Source organism: Felis catus, chromosome D2 (genome assembly GCF_018350175.1).
Source record: "Felis catus isolate Fca126 chromosome D2, F.catus_Fca126_mat1.0, whole genome shotgun sequence".
NCBI classification, from domain to species: domain Eukaryota; kingdom Metazoa; phylum Chordata; class Mammalia; order Carnivora; family Felidae; genus Felis; species Felis catus.
Window position 1 is genome coordinate 33327527 of NC_058378.1, and position 25960 is coordinate 33353486.

Sequence of the window (25960 nt, forward strand, 5' to 3'; positions counted from 1 at the left end):
AGTTTCAGGACCCACCCCAGATATTCTGACCCCGTTCTTGTGTTCTTCTCATTATCAGGTGCCATTGCTCCTTCATAATCTTTCTCCTCCTTTATAAAACTGACCATCGTTAGGAAAGTATTGGTGTTTTAAAATCCCATGAATGGGAATGCTCCTGTAAGTGGATGTTGTTTGAGGCCAAATGTATTAGGCAAATATGGGAGCAAACAGCTCGCTCTTGTAAAGGTCCCTGAGAGACACTAAGGTTGAATCTTGCCTAGGAGACATCCTGTGCATGTGCAGCAGATGGCACTCTGCATTGGACGACATCACAAGCCCAGCTTGTGCCACTTTTGTTCTGCTGTAGTAGGTACAGTAAATTAGAGCCAGGGGGACATAACCGGTTATGGTGCTGGTTAATTTTTTTGCTTGAGAGGCATGTGTTCAAAATCTTTTCCAAGTTTACAGGAGGAGTCCAAAACAATACAGTTCAGCTCAATGGCAGATGTGGTTGTGAAGTTATGAAACATAACTTGTCCCCTCCCCACTTTCTTTATTAAAAGATCACCCAACTAAGTAAATAGAAATAAGAATGCAGGGCGTTATTCAATATTTTTAGCACCATCTAGTGTAGTTTTTCATTTTCCATGTGAAGAGCCCGTTACTGCTCCCAGCTTGTGGTTGCAACTTAAGACTGATGTAAAATGTTTGTCGCATGCCTTTCTGTGTGGTTAGTGAAGGTGGTTGCTATTTTCAAGGATGGCTCTTTGAGGGGGAACTGCCTTTCATTGTGAGCTGGGTAATTCCTTTGCTAAATCAAATGGTCTCACCTCTGATTATGAAAGCCTGACTGTTGACATTTCCTAGTGGTCAGTGGCTATGCTGAATTACTAAATCTCTTGCTTAAGTCTGTCATTGGACTGTTATTGTTTGTGACTGTCCCTCTCACTTTTACACATTATAGTTCTTTAGTGGTCACAACATTTCTGTTTAACCTGATAGTTTTAGCAGAGGTTATATTTCCAGACACAGAAGCAAGTTGCAATTCTTTAATTGCGTTTCCCAGAGACATCCCAGCACAAATATTCCACTGCGCTTAAGCCAGTGTTCCGAGTATCTATACTAAATGTTTATGCAGTTCTTGCAGCTGAATTTCGGTCTTAATCACTTCTCTAACCTGTAAGGTCCATTTCAGGTTAGAGACTGTGACCTATGACTCCTCTTTGAATCTAACCTCCTCACTTTACAGATGAGGAGACACGCCTAATGGGAACTGAGGGAAGTGACTTATTAGGTTATGTTTGTGGTTAATGACATCTGAGATGTCTTTAAATGGAGGTGGATTCAAGAAGTCCTAGTCAGAATCTTAATTTGTGTGATTCCTGGCTCTTAATCCCTTTCTGTTGTTCTCTTCTGCCTTGTCTAAGTTCTGATAGGATTTATTGTTAGCTAGTTTAATTATTAGCAGGACACAGATTGACACTGACTTATCTTGTTACCTAAATATTTCATTTGTGGGTGCCTTATCTTATGGGGTGGGTGGGCAGTATTGCCTTTTTGTCTCTCATAGACTCCAGCGCGGTGCTAGGTATATAGGTGACACTCAGATGAGCATTAATTGAATATGCACCCTTTTGTCTGCTTGCAGGTACAATGAAAAGATGTGCTCCTTACCACGCCCCCCACCCCCCAGTGTGACTTTTCTAATGGCCTGTTGCCTAGGTAGCCACATTTGGGTAATTGCTTTAACTTTGGTATTGCCAGTACTGTCTTTGATTGTATATTACACTTCTTTATGGTAGACTGATGCACAGAGTTGGTACCTTTCGATGAGTTCTACAGTGATACTTGCTTTCTGCCCAAAGCCCAGCAAAAGTGTGATTAATACCCAGATTATTATGCTTTATGGAACTCTACTCCAAGAGGAAATCTAAATAGAGAATGCAGCATCAGGAATGGTGTATGTCAAAGAGAACAACAAACTGAATGTACATCGTTTTTGGTTTTGGGGCTGCCTTGTGTTTGAAATCCAGAGTGGTTATGGTCTTCTGTAATAGCACCTCATTGATACCATTGTCTGGTTTTTTTGTTTTTTTTTTTTAAATGTTTATTACTTATTTTGAGAGAGAGAGGAAGAGAGAGAATCCCAAGCAGACTCCACACTCAGTGCTGAGCCTGACATAGCTCAGTCACATGACTGGGAGATCATTTGACCTGGGCCAATATCAAGAGTCAGAGACTTAACTGACTGAGCCACCCAGGTGCCCCGCCCCCATTAATACCATTATCTGAATAACTGCAGAGATGTTGCTTTCATTTCTTTTTTATATCCTAGCTTTGTGTCTCTATGGGTTTTCTTAAAAAATTCTGGTTTATGTGTGTGCTTAAGGACAAGACTATGGGCTTTTTTTTTTTTTTTTTTTTTAAGAGAGAGAGAGAGAGAGAGAGAGAGAGAGAGAGAGAGAGAGAGAGAGAGAGAGAGAATGCATGCAAATGGGGGAGAGACAGAGGGAGAGAGGAACAGAAGATCTGAAGCGGGTTCTGTGCTGAGAGCAGCAAACCCGACGCGGGGCTCGAATTCATGAACTGCAAGATCATGACCTGAGCCAAAGTCTGACACTCAACCAACTGAGCCATCCAGGTGTCCCAGGACAAGACTACCTTTTAAGATCTTGAGATAGCCACCCAACATAACGGAATCCTCTATTCTTTATTTCACTAATTAATACTGTACCATGACTCATGGATATTTTAGAATTACTGGAATAACATGTTATTAGGAAAACTAAGATGTTACCATGGAGGACGTGTACTAAAAAGAATCATAGACTTCAGAGCTCAAAAAGACCATAGATTAAGGCAATAATGCAAGAGTGGTGAAATGGTTTTTTCTTTAGTAGCCCAGCAAGTTACTACAGAGCTGAAAATGGTTCCCCCATCTGCTGGCTTTCTCAATCAGTTCTTTTCCTATGAAATTGCAGGAACGTATGTTTCATTTAAAAGACAATTAAGCCGAGGTTCCTTTTAAAAAGTTAATTAGGAGGGGTGCCTGGCTGATTATGTCAGTAGAGCATCTGACTCTTGATCCCAGGTAGAACATTTGACTCTTGCTTGATTCCAGTTCAAACTCCCTATTGGGCGTGGAGCCTACTTTAAAAAAAAAAAAAAAAATGAATTGGGGAGAGAAAAAAATCAAAAAATGAAAAGTGAGTTGAGACCCTTTCTTTCAGTAAGTGCTTAAACTCAAGCCCGGTCCTGAATAATTATTTCCTGATTTAGGTCAAGCTTGATGATATGTGTTAAAAAACCTGTCCTCTGCAGGTTGAACACAAAAAGAGAAACAATCCATTTAATTATTTCACTGCAGTTTGTTAAATGCTTGCAGTGAGACAGCCTGTGTAACATGAAAGTTGACTTCAAGCAAAGTAATTTTAATGAGTTTAGTGAATTATTGACCCATAAACTGTGTATGGGCTTGAATCTTTTATTTTGATCAAAATATAACTTGGTAGATTACACCACCAACTGGGTCTAGTAGCATGCTGAAACTGAACTTTTTCTAATGCAGTTCTGGAAAAAATGGGAAATATGACATTGCATTTTGACATCTCTTGAAAATAAGAGTCCTTTTCAAAGGTTCTTTAAGGACATTGACAATATTTATTAATCAAAAGGGGGGTATTTACCTTTTATACTTTGTTACTAAAGTTTTCAGTCTTTACTGTTGTCTATTTTATTGTTTGGGGAACACTTGTAAAAATCACCAGAGAATTGCTGAGAATCCATATGTGTATGAGGCCATCCAGGGGACAGTCTCCCACGTATAGTCTTGAACTGTACTGCCTTATGGATTACAGGATCCTTTAAACTTCTTTTTTGCCTTCACCTTTTTTGTAATACCTATAATAAGTGGTATTACAGGATGTTTAAGAGTATTAATATCTGCTTTAAACTTTAGAGAAAGTTAACATGACTGATAATTTGTCAAATAACTGGAGAGGAAGTAGGTTAATGTGAACTACCTGACCTGTATGTAGAGGGGTAGATAGAGAAGAAAGCATCTGAAGGCATTGTGTTACCTCATTTAATTCTCACTATAGTCCTGTGAGAGGCATGATTATCCCAGGTTTATAGATGAGGAAATTGAGGATGAGATAGGTTCATTTCTTCCTAAGTGTCATAAACTGTTTTAATGCTAGGGATGCAAAGATGGACTAGACAGATGTTTTGGAGCTGGGATTTATGCCTAGGTCTGGCTGGGTGTCCGTGTAGGGCCCCCTTCCCTTTCATCTTGTCCTTCAGCTGTGTTTCTTTCTCAAGCATCTACTGCAGTTTTCTTCCAAGAGATCTTATCATCTTTCGGGCAACATTTAAGTCTCTTTCTCTACCCTCACCTCCAGGTGTTAGCTAATAAGGGTCTAAGATATTGCTTCCTTAGGATATTTGTAATTTGGCTAAGGATTCTGGAAAGTCCCACTCATTGTTGAGCATTGCTTCTATATCAGACACTTTTATAACTCTTTGGGCAAAATAGTACTCCCATTGTACAGATGAGAAAATGAAGACCTAGTAAGGGTAAGTAACCAGGAGTCATTCAGAAAATATCTGATGAACTGCTGTTTGTAAGATGCTGTGCTGGGAAAGAGTGACGTCTCTGAGGTGGTCCTGAGAAGTCACAGTTTGGCTAGGAGACACCGACAAACAAGACTGTAAGTGGCTATGCTCCCCGCCGGCCCGGAGGTTCAGTGGGAGCGTTTAGCTGGAGAAGGCTTCACAGGGGAGGTCTCACTTAAGCTGAAATAGGATGAAATATGATGTGTGGGGGACTGGAAGGGTATAGTCCAGTCTAGGCAGCAGCAACATCTGACATGACTGTATGAGGAAGGAAGATGTATTTGAGAAACGGCCAGTAGTTTGTAAGAACTGGAGTGTGAGCAAGAACAGCCAGAGATTAGGCTGGGCAGTAATAGCGATACCACTAATAATTAACATTTATCAAGTGCACCACGTGTCACACGTGTCACATAGGTAATCTCACTTAATTCTTGTGGCACCCTATGGGTAGATGTTGTTGCTACCCTCGTTTTATAGTGAAGCCGAGTTACCTCAGCTCGGTTGATTTGCCCAGGATCACAGCTGGTAAGTGACACTCAGCTAGTAAATGACTTACTCAGGATCATGCAGCGGCGACTGGTATTTCTGGCAAGGAAATGCAAGTGGTCTGGCTCCAGAGCCTGTCTCTTAACTACTGTGCTATGGTGAGGGAATCAGACTGTGAAGGGACTTGTGAAGGGATTGGATTTTATTATGTAGGTCAGTGGTTTTTTTTAAACTCAACCCACAGTAGAAATACATTTTATATCATGACCCAGAATGTGCACGTGTGCATAAAAGTAGGAAAAGTTTCATGAAACAATATTTTTACTATGTATGAGGCATACATAGTTTCTATGCTATTTTGTTAAAGAAATACTGGTTGGGACCCACTTAAATTGATTCTACAGTTTAAGCCACAGTTTGGAAAAATACTGCTAGTCAATAGGTGAGCATCTGAAGAATTTCAATTAGGCGAATCACATGATCAGGTTTGTGCTTTTTTTTGGAAGGTTCGTTACAATGGCAGCAGTGTGAAGGCCGGATTCGAAAGGATGGGACCAGAAAGCCAAGAGGCCAATAAGGGGTATCTTAATGAACCAGGCAAAAGATGCCTGAATAAGGGCAGTATCACTGGGGATAGAGAAAGGGAATAGAGAGAAGGCAGATTTAGGAAGTAGAATTGTTAGAACTTGGTGATTGGACATAGGCTATCACTCAGCCAGTACCAGGTAGAAAGGCAGTTCAATTCAAGGGCTGTCTGATGCTATTAATACTCAGGCCCTGAAACTTTATTTCTGGACCTTTTCTGTGTGTTTCTTTTTACAGTCATGTTAAATATACTTCTTTGTTGTCTTTTCTGTGCCTCTTCTTTTGTATATAAAAATGTGCTGACCTGGTTTAATGATTTTAAAATGTATGTATCAAATCCAATGCCTACCTTATCCCATGTTCCTGCCTCCCCTCCCCCACACCATCAGAATCTGAAAGATTTGCACACAGTGTGGAAGGAGTTCACCAAGTGTGATGAGCACTCAGCAAATCTTCTTTGAGAGTGTGTGTTCTGTGTATGACACTCTTCCAAAGCAGAAACTCTTCACGTTACCTTAATTAATTAGAGGAATGTTTTTGAGTAATTTCCTTTGACTTTGTTCTCTTTAACTTTCCAGTTTTGTAATATTTGTTTACCTTTAGGGAATACTGAGCATTGTATGTATGATGGTCTTTTATCTTTAAAACAAACAAATAAAAACCTAGTCATTCCTAGGCATGAAACCTTTTCTTCGTAAAATGTTAGCAACCTCCATTCTTATATTAGAAGCGAAGACAGGAGTTGTGCTTCTGCCATCCGTTTCTCAAGAGGAGTATAAAAATAAAAACATGTAATAATTGAGAACAAGTTATATGGAGTGATTCTCTGTATTTTAATTGACTAGGTACCTTACTGGATTGCTTTATTCGGAAAGCACATATTCTTTGGTCTTCTAGGTATTATAATACAGAGGTAAGTATTTATTTGATAACTATGACAAGTCTTTAGACCCGTTACAATATCTGCTTCACCAGAAGAGATTGTATTTGTCACGTTGTTGGTGAGCCTTTGGAAAACTATGGGACTAAAGGATTGCTATACCATCATAGAATTTTTAGTTAGTTTTCTGAGATAGTTAAATAAGAGATGGAAATGGTGTGTGTGTGTGTGTGTGTGTGTTTCAGTCACCAAAATAAAAGTAAGTCACTGTACTTGAAGAGGATTAGGTGCCATGTGATACAATAGAGGTAGGAGTGTGGGTTTTGTTCATTTCTCTTCTGTTAACTTGCTGTTTGACCCTGGGCAGGTGACCTCTTTGGTCTTAATGTTTTGGCCAATTAAATAAGGATGCTTGATCAAATGAGCCTAAGGGGCTTTCTAAGACATATGTCACTTTCATATAATACTTTATAAGTAATTTTTATATTTTTTCTTTGGGGAGCTTGTATAAAATCATAAACTCAAGTATAATGTATTTGCTTATTCTCACCAGGGTCAAAGGCTTGAAGTGAAGAAAAATCCCTTCCATTTCCTTTTCAGGACAGTTTGTATAATTACTTCTGACATCTTGATGGACAATTTACCCTGCATTCCTCTTAAACAAGTCATTCTGCCTTTAGTCCCACCCTTCTCTTTTGTCTTCTTTATCCAATCCAAACTGCTGAGGGTGTGGGGGAAGAGGTGAACATGTGGTGGGGAATCCAGAGAGTTGGAGAGACAGGGGAAGGAAAAAAGCAGTTAATGTTGGAATGCTGAGGTAAGACAGACTGTTCTAATAATCTGTTAATTCTGAGTCGTGATCTGCCAGGCTGAAACAGAAAATGTTTCTGTTTTCCTTTGTAATTACACTACAGGAATCCTGAGTGTGGAAACCTCAGGTGATTAGTTGCCCACAGTAGTCTATTCTCCCAAACTCTGTGAGCTGAGCCTCGTGTAGTCAAGAACAGAGACACTCAGCCAGTGTTGAATAAATGAGTCAGTGAGTTGAAAAGTCCTAGAGACCATTGTCTAAATCCTTCAACCCTGTGGATAATGCAGCTGTAGATTCTCTTGTTCTCCATGCCGAGATAATATAGTGATGAGAATCGTAGAAATACAAAGAAGAAATTACTTTTCTTTGATTCAGGCAGCAGCAGATCATTTTAAAAGGGTTCACAGATTATGCTGAAACAAGCAGGACTATGGAAAATACTAAGTAAAATAGTGATAGAAAAATATTGTAGTGCTATTGTCTTATAAGTAATTTAAGAAATTGACACATGCATCTGCCTGGCAAGTATTTGGAGGAAGTAGAGGAGTGGAGGGAAGGGTGAAGGGCTGGGCACTGCAGAAGAGAGCTTGAAAGGAACTATTTGAAAGAGGTGCTGCCAACTCTAGATTCCCTGCATGTATATATTTCCAAAGATGACAGATTTTTGGAGGTGTTTATTTTGGAACTAATCTTCTGTATTTCCATTCTGCCCCCACTGTATCCTGTATCTTGCACTGCCAGAATTCTGCTAGCTGCCATGAAGCAGGGCTGTGGCAAGTGGCCAAGTGTGATAAAACCTATTTTTTTCATTTTAAAACAGAGTATGGATATGAGAATACTTTATGAAGTATTTAAGGATAGATTGAATGGAGTAGGAGAAATAGTAAAAAACCTAATGAGAAGATTGAAAGTTTTTTATTTGCGTTTGCTGGAATTTATATATTTGTTTGGTAAACAGAAGAATACCAGCTTGTCTGTCTCTGTCGCTTTCTTCTTTCTTGCCCCTCTTTCTCTGACCTTTGAATGCTGGTGTTAGAATAGATAGGAAAAATGGGTTTTCTGATCATGAAGAGGTGGTAGTGATTTTTTAATTTTTAGTTTTTGAGGGAATCCCAAGGGTATGCTCTGTGTGAATGTCTCATTACATGTATGCATGCAAGAAATTGTTTTATTTTTTTCGTTTTTGTTTTAAACCCTCCCCCACCATGAAATTTTTTCTTTTTTTATTTCCAGCTCTGACTTAAGCTTCAAAACAAAATGTTATCTAAACATTGTTGAGGTGGTGAAGCAATCGTGGTCTAATATATTACAGAATTTTAGAATGTTCATTTATTAGAAAATTAAACTGCAGTCAGTATTTTCTTTAATTTTATTTTTTTTAATATTTATTTTTGAGAGAGAGAGAGACAGAGAGAGAGAGAGAGAGAGACAGAGAGAGACAGAGAGAGACAGAGCATCAGCAGGGGAGGAGCAGAGAGAGAGGGAGACCTGAAGCAGGCTCCAGGCTCTGAGCTGTCATCACAGAGCACGATGTTGGGCTCAAACTCCTGAACTGTGAGATCAAGACCTGAGCTGAGGTCGGATGTTTAACCAACTGAGCCACCCAGGTGCCCCAGTGTTTTCTTTAATTTTAGTATCTCATTCTGCATTGACATTTGATTCAGAATAAAATCAAGTTCCTAGCTTGGCTAAGTGCCACAAAGTCGGGTGAGCTTTAAATATGTAATGACTTTCTTTTTAATGATTGCTAGAGGTTTTAGCAGTAAAAAGGGGAAAATGAAAGGAAACTCTAATAGATTTCTTGCCTAAAAAGAGCATTCTTGGTAAGATTAAAAGTAGAGACAAGCTGAGGCCCTGAGTTAGGGATCTGAAAATCCCATCACAGCCAGTATCAGAAAGTAGCAGCACTAGTGGAAGAAAACACAGAAGGTCTCTACTGATGAGGGGGCTCACTTGGAAAGGGCATTCCATCACCAGAGGGTTTTTTTTTTGGGGGGGGGGGGGCTTCATAAGAAAACTACATTCTATTCAGTTAAACATAATGGGAAAAGTCATTTGTTTTTAAAGTATGAAGTATGTCATGTCTATAAAAACATGTAGAATATTTATTTCTTTTAGCTTGAAAAACAAACACGATAACTATGAAAGCTGCCCCAGGTATCTTTCCTTAGTCCTATTTCTTGTCCTCTCTCCCCAAATTACCATTCTTTCCAATTTAGTATTTACCATTCCCATGCATGTGTTTATGCTTTTGCTGTATCTGTCAACCTTACATAGTACTGTAAGTATGTTTTAAGCCTCATTTAGAAGATTGTACACTGTACGTAGTTATATAATTTGTTCTTTTTGCTTAAATACTTTGAAGAATCTGTAGTTGATACGTGTAGTTCTGGTTCATTCATTTTTAACTGTTTTGTCATGTTTCGTTCTCCATTTCTCATGTTTAACCATTCTCTTGTTGACTGAAAGTCTCTTTAGCTGAATATTTTGGGGGGCTGGGAAAGAGGAATATATTATGTCATTTTAAAAGTTAGACGAGGAATATTTTGACTTTCAAAAAAGCCAGTTTCCTTTTTTGGGTGTGGAATGCCCTCATTTATCATATTCCTGGGAAAACCCTTTGTACTTCCGGAGAGAAGGCAGAGAAGAAGAATGTTTCATTACACAGACGAACATGTCTTGTGCAAAGTGCCGAACGGCATCCGCTGTTATACAGCATGCTCGTGCGGGATTGAGCTGTTGCAGCTAAAACTTGGTTTGTTCTATGAAAATGCTCAGTTTTTTTTGAAGTGCAGACAAGCTGTAGATGGGAACTTGTTGACATTTATTCATTGTTTCTCTTCTGTGAGTTCCCAAATTTGCAGTTTGAGACTGCTTTATTTGGTAAAAAGGGTATATGCCTTAAATGGTAAAAAGATTGTTCTTGAATTGTGTCATGGTTTTACGGAGTAAAGGAAAAACAAGATCTAGGTATGGAGGGGTGCTTTTTGGGGTAGACAGTTGATGTGAAATAAAATATTTGTTTTAATAATGAATCTTATATGTGTATTTGCCATTGAGTATTCCTTGTAGTCATTGTTTTAGAAAGGCAGTCTCTGATAAATTTTTTTTCTTCCCAATTTCATGCAGTTGTCTTTCATTTGTAACATCTTTGAGAGGCACCTGGGTGGCTCAGTAGGTTAAGAGTCTGACTTCGGTTCAGGTTCGTGAGTTCGAGCCCTGCGTTGAGCTCTGCTGATAGCTCAGAGCCTGGAGCCTGCTTCAGATTCTGTGTCTCCCTCTCTCTTTGCTCCCCGCCCCCCCCCAATCTCACACTCTGTCTCTCTGTCTCTCAAAAATAAATAAACATTAAAAAACAAAACAAAAAGAAGAACTGTTAACATCTTTGATAATGGTTTGGATAATGTTGCAGAATACACAATACAGAACTCCATTCAGGTTGTCCCTCCAAATGATTTGCTATTGTGCTTTAACCAGAAATGCTGATGCAGCAAGGGAAACACTAATAAATGGGATGCTTTCCAGGGACTGTAGCTAAGGCAAAGCAAACACAAGCCAAAATTGGGAAGAAAATGTGAGGTAGGCACCCACGATGCAGTCTGGCCAGATATGCTATTAACAGTGAATATCCCTTTCTAAATAAATTAATCGAGGCCTGGGCAATTTGAAAAAAAATTTTTTTAACGTTTATTTATTTTTGAGACAGAGAGAGACAAAGCATGAACGGGGAGGGTCAGAGAGAGGGAGACACAGAATCTGAAACAGGCTCCAAGCTCTGAGCTGTCAGCACAGAGCCCGACGCGGGGCTCAAACTCACGGACCACGAGATCATGACCTGAGCCAAAGTCAGCCGCCCAACCGACTGAGCCACCCAGACGCACCGAGGCCTGGGCAATTTGAATCATCAGACTGTTTGCTAAAAAGGTGATCCTTTTAGCATACTGGAATTAGGGAGTAGTGCAAGAATAGTCTTTTGGCTAAAACTTATTTAGAATGAAAACTTAAATTATCTTTGTTTTTTCTTATTGGAGAGATTCTGGTGCCCCAAGAATGATTAAATTCGGTTGCCTGTTAGTTTCTGCCATTGTGGTTCTGTGGGGGCAAGGATGCTAAAAGGGCCAGCAAGTAAAAGAAGAGATTATTTTAAAAAAAAATTGATGGGGGGGGGGCGCGTTGGAATGATTAGATGGAAGGAAGAAAGAGATTATTGAGAATTAAGAATTGAGAATTAACTGATTATGAAGAATGATTTTTGTTTTTTCACTGTTGCTGCTTTTCTTATAAGTCACAGTTTTTTATTCACAAATTCCTTTACCCACAAATAGTGTAGGCATTGGGAGAGGAGGTAATGGTATGTGAACAGGCTCTTTTCAAAAATGTTGTCCTGAAAAAAATGGTTGTTCTTGTTTTTGAATGATCTCTGATAAAATTTGCCAAGAGTCAAGCATTTTGAAACAGAACTCCTAAACCAGAGGGTTGTGTGGCTAGGTAAATGAATTGGATTTTTTGTTTTAGTGCACCAAGAGTTTTTTTTTTTTTTTTTAATTTTTTTTTTTCAACGTTTATTTATTTTTGGGACAGAGAGAGACAGAGCATGAACGGGGGAGGGGCAGAGAGAGAGGGAGACACAGAATCAGAAACAGGCTCCAGGCTCTGAGCCATCAGCCCAGAGCCCGACACGGGGCTCGAACTCACGGACCGCGAGATCGTGACCTGGCTGAAGTCGGACGCTTAACCGACTGCGCCACCCAGGCGCCCCAAGTGCACCAAGAGTTTTAAGTTTTGTGAACTTCTTTCTGAAACTATTGAAAGTTCTGAATGAATCTGGATAACCTGAGACTTCTATTGCCAGGGTCCCTTTCAGCTAAAAAATTTTTTATTCTTATTTAAGAAAAAAAAAGAGGGGAGTGCCTGTCTGGCTCATTCCTTGGAACATGCAACTCTTGATTTCGTGGTCTTAAGTTCAAGCCTCACCTTGGGTTTAGAGATTACTTTAAAAAAGAAATCTTGGGGCGCCTGGGTGGCTTGTGCAAAGCTATCATGACCGACTTTGGCTCAGGTCATGATCTCGTGGTTCGAGCCCCGCGTTGGGCTCTGTGCTAAGGGCTCAGCACCTGGAGCCTGTTTTCGATTCTGTGTCTCCCTCTTTCTCTGCCCCTCCCCTGCTCTTTCTTTCAAAAATAAACGTTAAAAAAAATTTATTAAAAAATCTTTAAAAAACTTCTGCTTTTTCTCATTGTTTATTAGGGTTCCATTTTTTAAATGTTAGAAGCATAGAGATGAGTGAAAGAATTTTGCTTCTTTAAAGCAATTTCTTTTAAAAATTTTTTTTTTTTTCAACGTTTATTTTTTTGGGACAGAGAGAGACAGAGCATGAACGGGGGAGGGGCAGAGAGAGAGGGAGACACAGAATCGGAAACAGGCTCCAGGCTCTGAGCCATCAGCCCAGAGCCCGACATGGGGCTCGAACTCACGGACCGCGAGATCGTGACCTGGCTGAAGTCGGATGCTTAACCGACTGCGCCACCCAGGCGCCCCTAAAGCAATTTCTAAAAGTATTATTAGTCTATGAATTGTTGCTTCGGATTCTCGAGTTTTACATCTATATGAGCTTACCATGCGGATATCAAAAGATTCAATACTTTCTCAGGAAAAAAATGTATATTTGAGAGTTTCTCATAATCTTCTGGATTTATTCTAGGTTCTAGGTTATAGCTAATATTCTTTCAGACTTTCTTTCCTTTGTTGTCATATGCCGAGGTATCCATGTCAGCAGGCTCAGGAGAGCCTTTACCTTTGACATTGACTTTACTTTTTTCTATTCTTTTAGGTCTTTCACTACCATTCCTACAGTGGTTGACAAGATATCGTTTCCACCTCACTCTCCATGTACCATGCCAGTGACATCTTAGCTGCTAGAGTGTGGAGCTGGCCTGTGGGAGTCAAGTAAGTGCCTTTTTTACTATTTGGCATGGTTTTTGCTTACTTTGCAAAGCCATGTAGAGGAACTTCTTAAGATTAGTTTTTAAAAAGGCACTTGCTTGATCCTTGTGGGCTGGCTCTTTGCTCTAGCCTGCTATTGAATACCTGGTAGCTAACATGGGGCTGAACTTAGCAAGGTGACTGTCACAGGATGGAACATTTTTGTTAGGATAGACCCTAAGGGATGATAGATCGGTCTTGGCCTAATTATTAATTAGCCCATTCATGTTGATGTACAACCCCTGTCCCATCCCAGAATGAATCAGAACTTCTGTATTAGATCAAACAGTTAGTCTGGCCTTCTGGAAATTTAACAGGTTATGGATAACCAAGGGTCTGCTGGTCTAAACCAACTGGGTTGCATGGAAACAGAGCAGCTCTCCCAAGAAAGTCAATGACCTTGAAATTTAGCTGTCTATATAGCTTAATTAATTTAGCTTAATATATAGAAAAAGTGATGGTTGGCATTAATGAGGTATGGGTTTCTTTTCTTGCTAAAGTTGCTAAAACCTGGTATTTTACTTTTGCAGGTCACCTTGTAAATTTTGCCTATATAAATTAACACATCCCCTGTTATGTCATAACAACCATGTAAGGGAGAGTGTTTTCCTGCTCTGTCTTAGGTATTGGTGGTGTGACCTGTTCATGCAGGGGAAACTTGAACATTCTCAGGTATGTGAAGATCATGATTCATAAACATTTTCTCCCTGCAAACAAAACAGTTTATTTCAGTGTGAACTCATGAAATGGTTTTACAAAATCTATCTTGCCAGTTGATTTTCTGCCCCTGATTCTAGGACAGGGAGTAGCCAACTACAGCCATGACCATCACTTGTTTTGTGAATAAAGTTTTATTGGAACACACACCCATTCATTTACAAATTGTCTATGGCTGCTTTTGTGCTATAGCAACAAAATTGAGTTGTGACAGAGACCGTATGATTCACAAAGCCCAAGACTATCTGGGTTTTTAAGAAAAAGTGTGCCAGTTCCTTCTATAAAAGAAACAGACTTCAGGATATGTTTAGATATAAACTTGTTGGAACCACAGGTGAATTCCAATAGTCTTCTAAAAAGAAAGCCAAGCCCTGTGTCATAATGCTGTCTAGCAAATAAATATTTGCAATATATATGGTGGTGGGATTACTAATACAAGGTTAATGGAATGGAAAGCCATGATGGCTGTTCAACTTGTTTTCTTTTATTCATTATATCCCCCTACTCCTCACCCCTCACCCCCCATGGGACTAAACACTCATTCCATAACGGGATATCATTTTTCTTTCTAGATACTTGATTTTATAGAACAGATAAGGATAAAAGCTTTAACTAGGCTATCTTCCCAGAAGTGATAACTAAAGGACCTCTTTATTCATGGAACAAATATTAAAGTTGAAATGAACTTGAGATCATGGAAATTGAGAATCAGAGAAGTTCGGGGAAATGTTCAAGGGTCACAGAGAAGACAGTGGTGGAACTGAAACCAGAAGCTAGGCCTCCTGCCTCTTTGCCCAGGGTTCCTTCTACTAGGTCTTACACCATAGTGGGGCTGCTTGTTTTCACTACTAACTGTAAGGCACAGCCTCTTCACTTTATTCCCTCTGAAGTAGAAGCAAAGAGACTCAACGATTTAAACCACAAAGATGTGATTTATTGGAGAATTGATGTTACTTGGAGTTTGGATGCTTTTATTTTCTTGTTTGAAGATTAACTGGGGGGTTGCTTCTTAATGAATCATTAAAAACTTATATACTCAAAAAGTTTAGTTGGAATAAGAAAGGAAGTCTGAGCCTTGTTCATTATTTTATAGCTGGGAGCAAAACCAAAATCAGCACAGATAGAATGCTTCCCTCATATATCTGTGTGTCTAAGCCCATAGATGGAAAGAGTGTATGTGTGTGTATGTGTGCATGCGTGGGTGTCTGACAGCTCTTAAAACGCATTTGGATTGCATTCTGAGAGGAGTTTAGCAGGTGTATTACAATCTGCAGATTATGTTGCAGAGTTTTAAGTGGATTTTTAAAAATAAATTCTATTTTTAAACAGTTTTGGATTTATAGGAAAATGGCTAAGGATATTATACAGAATTCCCATATACACCCCATCTCCAGTTCCCCTATGGTTAACATGTTACATTAGAAGTAACATGTTACTTTTTTGTGTATTATTCAGTGTATATTATTCAGATTCCCTTAGTTTTTGCCTAATGATCTTCTTCTGTTCCAGGATTAAATGAAGTTTTGTTCACATGTTCACTGATTTAGAAGGCATTGATATGACCACCTGAAAGTTAGACTAGTTTTGAAGTCCCTTTTATATTCCAGGAGTGCGATTCAATGAGTACAGGCTTAACTGCTGCAGAGTTGTGACATTTATATTCTGTACATGATGGGAAAGTGGCTACTTTACCTTATTGATAGTAATGGCTCTTGAGTTGTTTCTAAATTTTCAGCATCAGCAGTTCCAGAAACAACAAGGCAAACTTGATTACTTCTTTTTTTTTTAAGTTTTTAATGAGAAACATTTTTTTAACGTTTTTATTTATTTCTGAGAGACAGAGACAGAGCGTGAGCAGGGGAGGGGCAGAGAGAGAGGGAGACACAGAATCCGAAGCAGGCTCCAGGCTCTGAGCTGTCAGCACAGAGCCTGATGTGAGGCTCGAACCCACAATCCGTGAGATCATGACCTGAGCCGAAGCCAGACGCTTAACCGACTGAGCCACCCAGACACCCCAAACTTGGTTACTTCTAAGTGTTATAGTCACATTCTAAATTGCTGGTGACAATATCCTAAACTAAGTTGCCTTCTTGGGAAGCCATGTGGTTTAACAATCCTACTTAAATATGTTTATCCTCCTGGAAGTCATTTTTGATGTAGTTTTCATCAGCACCTTCTGATGAATCATTAATCATTCAAATTTCCCTATACAGATCTTAAAGTATTCTTTCCTTTAAAGTTCATTAGTTGTTTTACTAAAGTTGAACACTTGCACGCTCTGTGACTCAGCATGTTCACTCCTAGAGTTATACACAACAGAATTGTGTGTGTGTGCGTTCACCAGAAGACATGGACAAAGATGTTAATAAGCAGGACGAGTTGTAATAGTGCAAGCTGGGATTTTCCAAATGCCCATCAACAGTAGAATGGGTAAATGCGTTTCTGGCATAATCAAACAATGAACATTAAATACTGATCAGAATGAACAAACATACACATTCAAAATGTGTGAATACAATATACAATAATATGATAATGTGTGAATCTCACAAGTATAATATTGAGTGGAGGAAGCCAGACACTAAAGAGTGCATACTCTGATTGTATTTACATAAATTTCAAAACCAGGTTAAACTATCTGTGGTGTCAGAAGTCAGGAGATTGGTTACCCTTGTTGGGGATTGGGGAAAGTGTTTGCAATGGGGTATGAAGGGGCCTTCTGGGTACTGTTTTGGGTACTGGTTATATGGATGTGTTTACTTCATGAAAGTTCACCAAGCTTATATATTTTTCTATATTCGTGTTATTCAGAAAAAAGTACACAAAAATGTTAGCAATTCTGGAAAAAGCACATGCATGCACAAATTCACTGCTAATATTTAAGGGATATATGGAGAACACACTGAACAAATTAGCCTTACATCTTAGAATATATGGTGTCTGAATTAAAGGATTATCAAAATGGCATTGTGTTATTGGATCTGTTACAGTCCTATTTGTATTATAAGATGAATAATGTAGGTTGAGGTTTTGGGGATGGCTCAGAAAAGACATCTTTTCAGTCTGTATTAAGTACAGTCCCCAAGTCATATATCCATCCTTTCTAACCTTACAGTAAAGACTGGTAAGCCAAGTAGTTGTGACTTGGGTGTATTAGTATGTTTATGCATGGTGAAGTTTCTCCTTCCCACTGATCAGTGAGTGAGCTTCAGTCTTGTATCTCTGTATACTCTACATGTTCTTTTGGCTTTCACGGCATCACCTCAAACCTAACCAGAATGTAGAGTCCTTTTACCAAATAGAGCCCCCTTTATGACTTTACTGTTGTTGTTGTTGTTTTTCCTTATTGGTACCTTTGGTTCTTCTAGTTACTTGAGTTAACTTTCCCTTTCTGACCCTTTTAAAAAAATGTGGTGAAAACATATAACATAAAATTTATGTTTTTGCACTTTGTGATCCATTTGCACTTTGTGATCCATTATCACTATCCTTACCCATGTTGAAACTCTTACTGTATATCTAGACTTTTGTCTAAATAGCATCTCAACTTCCAGTGTTTCCTCTGTAAGCGATCCATTCTATATCTGCGTGCCAGAGTTATAGTTGTAAAGTCTCACCAAATTATTCCCCCACGTAAAACTTTGCTTGCCACTACCTACAGGGTTTAATGCAGATTCCTTAGTCTGATATTCAAGGTCTTCCATAATGGAATTCCAATCTGTCTTTCCATCTTTAATGAGAATGTTGTTTTTAATCACCAGTGACTACTTACTAATTTCCAAGTTGTGTGAAGCACTGTACAGGCATAATTTTACTTAATTCTGTCCTATAAAGTAATTGCCACAGAGGAAATAAAGGCCAGAGGGCTGTAAGTAGCATGCTCAAGTAAGTGATGCAGTTAAGAGTTCAACTATAGGTCTCCATACGCCACAGTTGTAATCTCTGTCTCCCAGTGCTCCTGAATGCCTCGAGTAGGCTACTCCTGAACCACCAAGTGCGTTCCCATCTTTACCTAGCTCTTTCGCTTCTCAGATCCATTGCCTGGAAGGCCCTTACTTGTTCCTTTTTCTCTCCCAGTCCCATCCTATCCATTAAGTCCAGTGATTTTTTTTCCTCCCCCTCCTTATCCCAGTTTATAGAAAACTCCTTAGGGATACTACACACTTGGTATTTTCACTGCCTTGAATCTGTTTCTTTTTATATATAGATGCATTCGCTTAAACTTTGTTTTTTAAAGTTTATTTTTATTTTTAATTTTTTTAAATGTTTATTTATTTTGAGAGAGAGAGAGAGAGAGAGAGAGAGAGAGAGAGAGAGAGAGAGAGAGACAGGGCATGAGTGGGGTAGGGGCAGAGAGAGAGGGAGGCCCAGAATCTGAAGCAGGCTCCAGGCTCCGAGCTGTCAGCACAGGGCCTGATGCGTGGCTCGAACCCACAAACCATGAGATCATGACTTGAAAGCATATTTTTTGAGACAGAGCAAGAGCGAGTGTGTGTGAGCAAGGGAAGGGGGAGAGAGAGAGAGAGAGAGAGAGGAAAGACAGAATCTTGAGCAGGCTCTGTGCTGTCAGCGCAAGCTCAATGTGCGGTCCCATCCCATGAACTGTGAGATCATGATCTGAACCAAAATCAAGAGTCGACTGCTTAACTGACTGAGCCACCCAGGAGCCCCTTCGCTTGAATTTTTAGATTGTAACCTCCTTGAGGTTGAGGGCTTGGAGTATAGATTTTTTTGTATCCCTTGCAGTACCTTAGGTATAACAGGTGCTCAGTAAACGTCTGTGTTGATCATTTGGAATGATAATAGAATCGTTGATAGCTGAAGATATATAATGTGCATCAAAGACTCCTTATTGGTTCTTTGCACTTCTTGAAGCTCTTTATAAATCCAGCTAACAGTCTTAATTCAGAACCAGGAATGACATATTTAGACTAGAGGTAGATATCATTGATTTGTAGGTTGGAAGCTTGGTAACTGTCACCACATGCTGATTCAGATCAGCGCAGCTCTTCATATTCAGAATTTGACTTCTCATATTCTCACCATTGGTGCTTTGAGTCAGACCACTAGCATATCTCATCTCTAGTATGCCAGCAGCCTCCAAATTAGTCTTCTTGCTTTTGCCCTTTTTCTCTGTGATCAGAACTCAGGCAGTGGGAATGATGATACCAGACAGATGACGACCCTTCCAGTAGCTTCTCATCTCACACAGAGCAAAATATAGAGTATTTAAAGTGGCCTATAGGCAGCAATGTGCTGATAAACTGGATCTCCAGAGGGGGGACAGCCACTGATTTGTAACATTTGACTACTTCTGTGGTATAATTACTCACTCTCACTATGGCTGATTCAAAGTTCTGGAATGCATAGCAATCTTCTTATCGGCTGGTACCAGCCAGCTCCAGCTCCCCACTGCTGAACATTCCCTGTCTGACCTCCACCTGCTACTGCTTTCCCCTTGCCCACTCCATTTTTGTGACACTGACCTTAGTGTTCCTCAAACATGCCAGATATCCACCCACCTCACAGGATCTTTGCATTTGCAGTTTTATGACTAGAATGCTCTTTTCCTGAAATACTTGCATGCTTGCTTATTTGTTATCTTTCTCAGGTCTGCTCAGATATCTTCCATGATCTCCCTATACAGGCATACCTTGAAGATACTGTGCGTTCGGTTCCAGACCACTGCAGTAAAGTGAATATTACAGTAAAGTGAATTGAATGTATTTTTGTTACCCAGTGCGTATAAAGGTTATGTTTACACTTTACTGTGGTCTATTAAGTATGCAATAGCATTGTATCAAAAAAACAGTACATACTTTAATTAAAAAAACTTTATTGCTAAAAAAATGCTAACCATCATCTGAGCTTCCAGTGAGTTGTAATCTTTCTGCTGGTGGAGGGTCTTGCCTCCGTGTTGATGACTGCTGACTGCTCAGGGTGGGGGTTGCTGAAGGTTGGGGTTGTTGTGGCAACTTCTTAAAATGAGACAATAGGGTGAATTTGGCTGCATCAACTGACTCTTCCCTTTATGAACGATTTCTCTGTAGCATCAATGCTGCTTGATATCATCTTACCCACAGTAGAACTTCTTTCAAAACAGGAGTCAATGCTCTCAAACCCTGCTGCTGCTTTATCAACTAAGTGTATGTAGTATTCTAAATTCTTTGTTGTTGTTTCAGTGATCTTCACAGCATCTTCACTACAAGTAGATTCCATCTCAAGAAACCACTTTCTTTGCTCATCCATAAGAAGCATTTCCTCATCCTTTCAAATTTTACCATGGGATTGCAGCAGTTCAATCCCATCTTCAGGCTTCACTTCTGATTCTAGTTCTCTTGCTGTTTCCACCATACCTATACTAGTTCCTCCTTGGAGATCTTGAACCTCTCAAAGTCATCCATGAGAACTGGAATCAACTTCTTCCAAACTCCCATTAATGTTGATATTTTGACCTTTTCCCCCATGAATCATGAATATTCTTTTTAAAAAAAATTTTTTTTTTTAACATTTATTTATTTTTGAGACAGAGACAGAGCATGAACGGGGGAGGGTCAGAGAGAGAGGGAGACAGAATCTGAAACAGGCTCCAGGCTCTGAGCAGTCAGCACAGAGCCCGATGCGGGGCTCGAACTCTCGGACTGCGAGATCGTGACCTGAGCCGAAGTCGGACGCTTAACTGACTGAGCCACCCAGGCGCCCCGAATCATGAATATTCTTAATGGCCTCTAGAATAGTGAATCCTTTTCAAAAGGTTTTCAATTTACTTTACCCAGATCAATCAGAGGTATCCCTATTTGTGGCAGCTATAGCTTTTGAAAAGTATTTCTTTTTTATTAAAAATTTTTATTTTTTTATTTTTTTTTATTTAAAAAAATTTTTTTTTCAACGTTTATTTATTTTTGGGACAGAGAGAGACAGAGCATGAACAGGGGAGGGGCAGAGAGAGAGGGAGACACAGAATCGGAAACAGGCTCCAGGCTCTGAGCCATCAGCCCAGAGCCTGACGCGGGGCTCGAACTCCCGGACCGCGAGATCGTGACCTGGCTGAAGTCGGACGCTCAACCGACTGCGCCACCCAGGCGCCCCTTAAAATTTTTTTTAATGTTTATTCATTTTTGAGAGATAGAGAGAAGGACAGGGCGTGAGTGGGGAAGGGGCATAGAGAGAGGGAGACCTCTTCAGACCTCTTCAGACAGAATCTGAAGCAGATTCCAGGCTCTGAACTGTCACCATAGAGCCTGACATGGGGCTCGAACCCATGAACTGTGAGATAGTGACCTGAGCTGAAGTTGGATGAGTAATCAACCGAGCCACCCAGGTGTCCCTTGAAAAGTATTTCTTAAATAATAAGATTTGAAAGTCAAAATGACTCCTTGATCCATGGGCTGCAGATTGGATGTTGTGTCAGCAGGCATGAAAACAATGTTGTTGTCCATCTCTGTCAGAGCTCTTGGGTGACCAATTGTCAGTGAGCAGTAATATTTTGAAAGGAATTTTTTTTCTGAGCAGTAGGTGTCACAGTGGGCTTAAAATGCTCAGTAAACTGTTTTAAACAGATGTGCTATCATCCAAGCTTTGCTATTCCATTTATAGAACAAAGGCAGAGTAGATTTAGCATAATTTTTAAGGGCCCAAGGATTTTCAGAATGGTAAATGAGCATTGGCTTCAATTTAAAGTCACCAGCTGCATTAACAAGTCAGCCTGTCCTTTGAAGCTTTGAAGCCAGCCATTGACTCCTCTCTGGCTGTGAACACTGTAGATGACGTCTTCTGACAATAGAAGGCTGTTTTCATCTACATTGAAAATCTGTTATAACCCCCTTCATGAATTATCTTCGCTGGATCTTCTGGAAAACTTGCTGTAGCTTCCACACCAGCACTTACTGCCTCACTTCCTTGTTATGGAGACAGCTTCTTAAATCTCAAGAACCAATCTCTGCTGTCTTCAAATTTCTGCAGCTTCCTTGCCTCTGTCAGCTTCATAGAACTGAAGGGAGTTAGGGCCTTGCTCTGAGTTAGTTTCTGGCTTAAGGGAATGTTGTGGCTGGTTTGATCTTGTATCCAGACCACTTTACCCGTATCAGCAATAAGGCTGCTTCACTTTCTTATCATTCATGTGTTCACTGGTGTAGCACTTTCAATTTCCTTCAAGAACTTTTCCTTTGTGTTCACAACTTGGCTGACTATTCGGCACAAGAAGCTTGGCTTTTAGCCCATCTCGGCTTTTGACATGCCTTCTGCACTAAGCTTAATCATTTCTAGCTGTAGATTTAAAGTGAGAGACTTGTGACTCTTCCTTTCACTTGCATACTTAGAGGCCATTGTAGGATTGTTAACTGACCTATTTTCAATACTGTATTTCAGGGAATAAGTGGGCTTGAGGAGAGGGACAGAGACAGGGGAATGGCCTGTTAGTGGCGCAGTCGGAACATTACACATTTATCCATTAAGTTCACTGTGGTGCCCCTAAACAATTACAGTAGTAACGTCACATACCACTGATCACAGATAACACAGTGAAAAAATTTGAAATACTGCAAACATTACCAAAATGGGACACAAAGACATGAAGTGAGTAAATGCTGTTGGAAAAGTGGCACCGATTGACTTGGTTGATGCAGGGATCCCACAGATTTTGGATTTGTAAAAAATGCAGTATCTGAAATGCAGTAAAGCAAAGCTCAATAAAATGAAGTATGCCTGTATAAAACTGAAGTCTTCCCCCATCTACTCAACACTCCTTTTCTCCATTACTCTGCTTTATTATTTTTTGTTTTTTAGCACTTCCAATATTTCACGTTGATATATACTTGCTCTCCTGTCCTGTCCCCTCCATTAGAGCAGGAACATTTTGTTCACTACAGAATGTTCAGCACCGAAAAGAATGTCTAACACATGCACACGTAGTTGTTGGATGAATTAATATGTACTTCTTTTAAAAGTGCACATTTGAGTGTGTTTCCTCATCTTGGAATATCCTTTGTATAGAAGGATTTTTTAAATTTAATTTCTTAAAAAAATTTTTTTTAATGTTTTTATTTTTGAGAGACAGAGAGAGAGAGCATGCGCGAGCAGGCAAGGGAGAGGCATAGAGAGAGAGGAAGACACAGAATCTGAAGCAGCCTCCAGATTCTGAGCTGTCAGCACGGAGCCTAATGGGGGGGCTCAAAGTCATGGACTGTGAGATCATGACCTGAGCTGAAGTCGGACACTTAACCGACTGAGGCACCCAGGCACCCCAAATTTAATTTATTGGTTGTCCTGAGATGATTTCCAATATACACTACAGAGTTTTTATACCTGACTGATGCCTTGCTATAGTGATGCATTGCTGCTATTTCCAGACAGTGTAGTCTGTCTGTGGGTAATGGTCGTATTTCCTTTGGAGCCTGAAAAAGAAGCATTTTGTTTTGGTTGAAATAAAATTATCTGTGAAACTTATAGACAAATCAGTTTAATCCTTGTCACTGGTAATTGCAACTTGAAATTATTGCTCACTTATGCTTCTAATGAGGAACTCAACAATATTTATGGTGAAGTGTGTGTTTGGTAGTGTGTTATTCTCACAGTATCATCTTTGTGAATTTGAGGATCTATGATAAGTAATGAGAAAACAACCTGTACATTTTATTTGAAGATCAAAATGAGCTTATGAGGACATTTTCCTGTATGAAAACTAAAATTTATAGATCAACTTAGCATACTGGTTTATTGTCATTAAAAAGTGTATGACTTCTTATAAATTAGATGCTGCCTTTCCCACTTGATCTCGGTTACTGCCTCACCACCGGATCCAACCCCTCTGCCTTTTTGTATTTTATTCAGCCCTCCACTTGCCTTAGTCTAGGCATCGACAACAATTACAATGAAGTAGCAAGATTGAGTTGTAGTTACTGCCAGACTTTTCTTTCTTTCTCTCTTTTTTACATGTAAGCATTTTTACAAATAAAATTGTAATGTAATAACAGTTAAAAACACAGTAGGCAACATTACATTTTCCAAGTTAATCTTTGGGTAGCCACAATAACCCATTTTTGTTTTGGGGTTTGATTCACAGAGGTCAGAGAAGAGAGTGGCTTGAACTGAAAGCTGTCACTTCTTCCCTGCAGACAGTTAAGAAATGGAGAAAAAGTCTGTTTCTCTTTGTGAGTGTATTACTTTCTTGGACGTGTTTTTAACTAAAATTTGCAGTATTTCCTGCCTTAACACTTTTGGACATGAGTGAAAAATCTCCTTTCTCTTATGAAAGCTTAATTTGCTTTGTTACATCACTTTTGACTTTAGGAAATGTTTATCTTCTAGAATTTTTTAAATCAAAACAGTTTTTTAGAGCAGTTTAATATTCACAGCAAAAGTGAGGGGGAAGATAAGAGTTAGATTTTTTTTATAGCTACATTTTAAATAAGTACCAACAAGTTTGTCAGAACAAAAATAAACTTAATTTTGTGTTCTTGTGTGTGATGTTATTATTATTCACTTTATTTTTTTATTTTTTATTTTTATTTATTAAAAAAAGTTTTTTTAATGTTTATTTATTTTATTTAAAAAAAATTTTTTTTTCAACGTTTATTTATTTTTTGGGACAGAGAGAGACAGAGCATGAACAGGGGAGGGGCAGAGAGAGAGAGGGAGACACAGAATCAGAAACAGGCTCCAGGCTCTGAGCCATCAGCCCAGAGCCCGACGGGGGGCTCGAACTCACGGACCGCAAGATCGTGACCTGGCTGAAGTCGGACGCTTAACCGACTGCGCCACCCAGGCGCCCCAACGTTTATTTATTTTTGAGACAGAGAGAGACAGAGCATGAATGGGGGAGGGTCAGAGAGAGAGGGAGACACAGAATCCGAAACAGGCTCCAGGCTCCGAGTGGTCAGCACAGAGCCTGATGCGGGGCTCGAACTCACGGACCACGAGATCATGACCTGAGCCAAAGTCGGACACTTAACCGACTGAGCCACCCAGGCGCCCCTGTTATTCACTTTAAGAAAGCTTTTATCTACTATATAAGTACCAAATCACAGAAAAATAAAATATACAGAAAAATGGAAGGAAGGAGAAAGTGCTACTCAGAAACAACCATTGTTAATATTTTTATGCATTTCTTTCCAGACATTTTTTATGGAGTTCATCTCACTTTTGATAAGAGTAGTTCGTCTTTAAATACAGCATAAAACCATATTTTGCTTCCTTTGCTTAGCATTATACCAAATGTTTAACAAACTTGTCATGAACATTAGATGGCAGCTTAATATTCCAAAGAGTAGCCATATCACTGTTTGTGTTTACAATATAAATTTCAAAATAGATTTTTTTTTTGGCGGCAGATTCCAGAATTTTAAAGAATAAACATTCTTGGGGCACTCGGTGGCTCAGTCAGTTAAATGTCCGATTTCGGCTCAGGTCATGATCTCACAGTTCATGGGTTTGAGCCCCATGTTGGACTCTGCTCTGACAGTGCAGAGCCTGCTTGAGATTCTCTCTCTGTCTCTCTCTCTCTCTCTCTCTCTCTGTCTCTCTCTGTCTCTCTCCCCCTCTTTTCTCCTCCTCCGCTTGTGCGCGCGCGCACACACACACAGTCTCTTTCTCAAAAATGAATAAATAAACTTTAAAAAGAAGAATAAACATTGTTTCCTCTTGAGACAAGTTTCAGGAAAATTGGAAAAGAAATGAAAAAACCTATATTCACCTGATGATCCTTCTGTACTATGTTACTGTGTGAACAGAATTGGATACCACCCTCACCATGTTCTTATACACTCACAAGTAACAGCCTCAAATTACAATAAAGTTATTTAAGGCATCTCTTAAAGTCCATCTGTTTGAGATGCTGTTCTCAAGATCCCTTTTACCATTTCAGTGAAAGCTGATAAGATTCTTCTAAGGCTGTTGGAAAGCCCATCCTT

General features: G+C 39.5%; 1 protein-coding gene across 6 annotated transcripts in view; it reads left to right on the top strand.

The window, feature by feature from the left end:
• MCU (mitochondrial calcium uniporter) overlaps window positions 1-25960 on the top strand; it is a 201092-nt gene that overhangs the window by 2254 nt on the left and 172878 nt on the right. Inside the window, exons 1-3 of one of the 6 annotated variants that reach the window (XM_045040131.1) lie at window positions 11115-11279; window positions 13186-13301; window positions 13868-14009. The exons of 1 other annotated variant lie outside the window; for it this stretch is intronic. In XM_045040131.1, coding sequence (XP_044896066.1) covers window positions 13243-13301; window positions 13868-14009 — 201 coding nt within the window. In that variant the 5' untranslated portion in view covers window positions 11115-11279; window positions 13186-13242. Of the gene's footprint in view, window positions 1-11114; window positions 11280-13185; window positions 13302-13867; window positions 14010-25960 lie in introns of those variants that run through there. 4 more of the 6 variants (XM_045040129.1, XM_045040133.1, XM_045040130.1 and 1 more) reach the window with 4 other exon arrangements.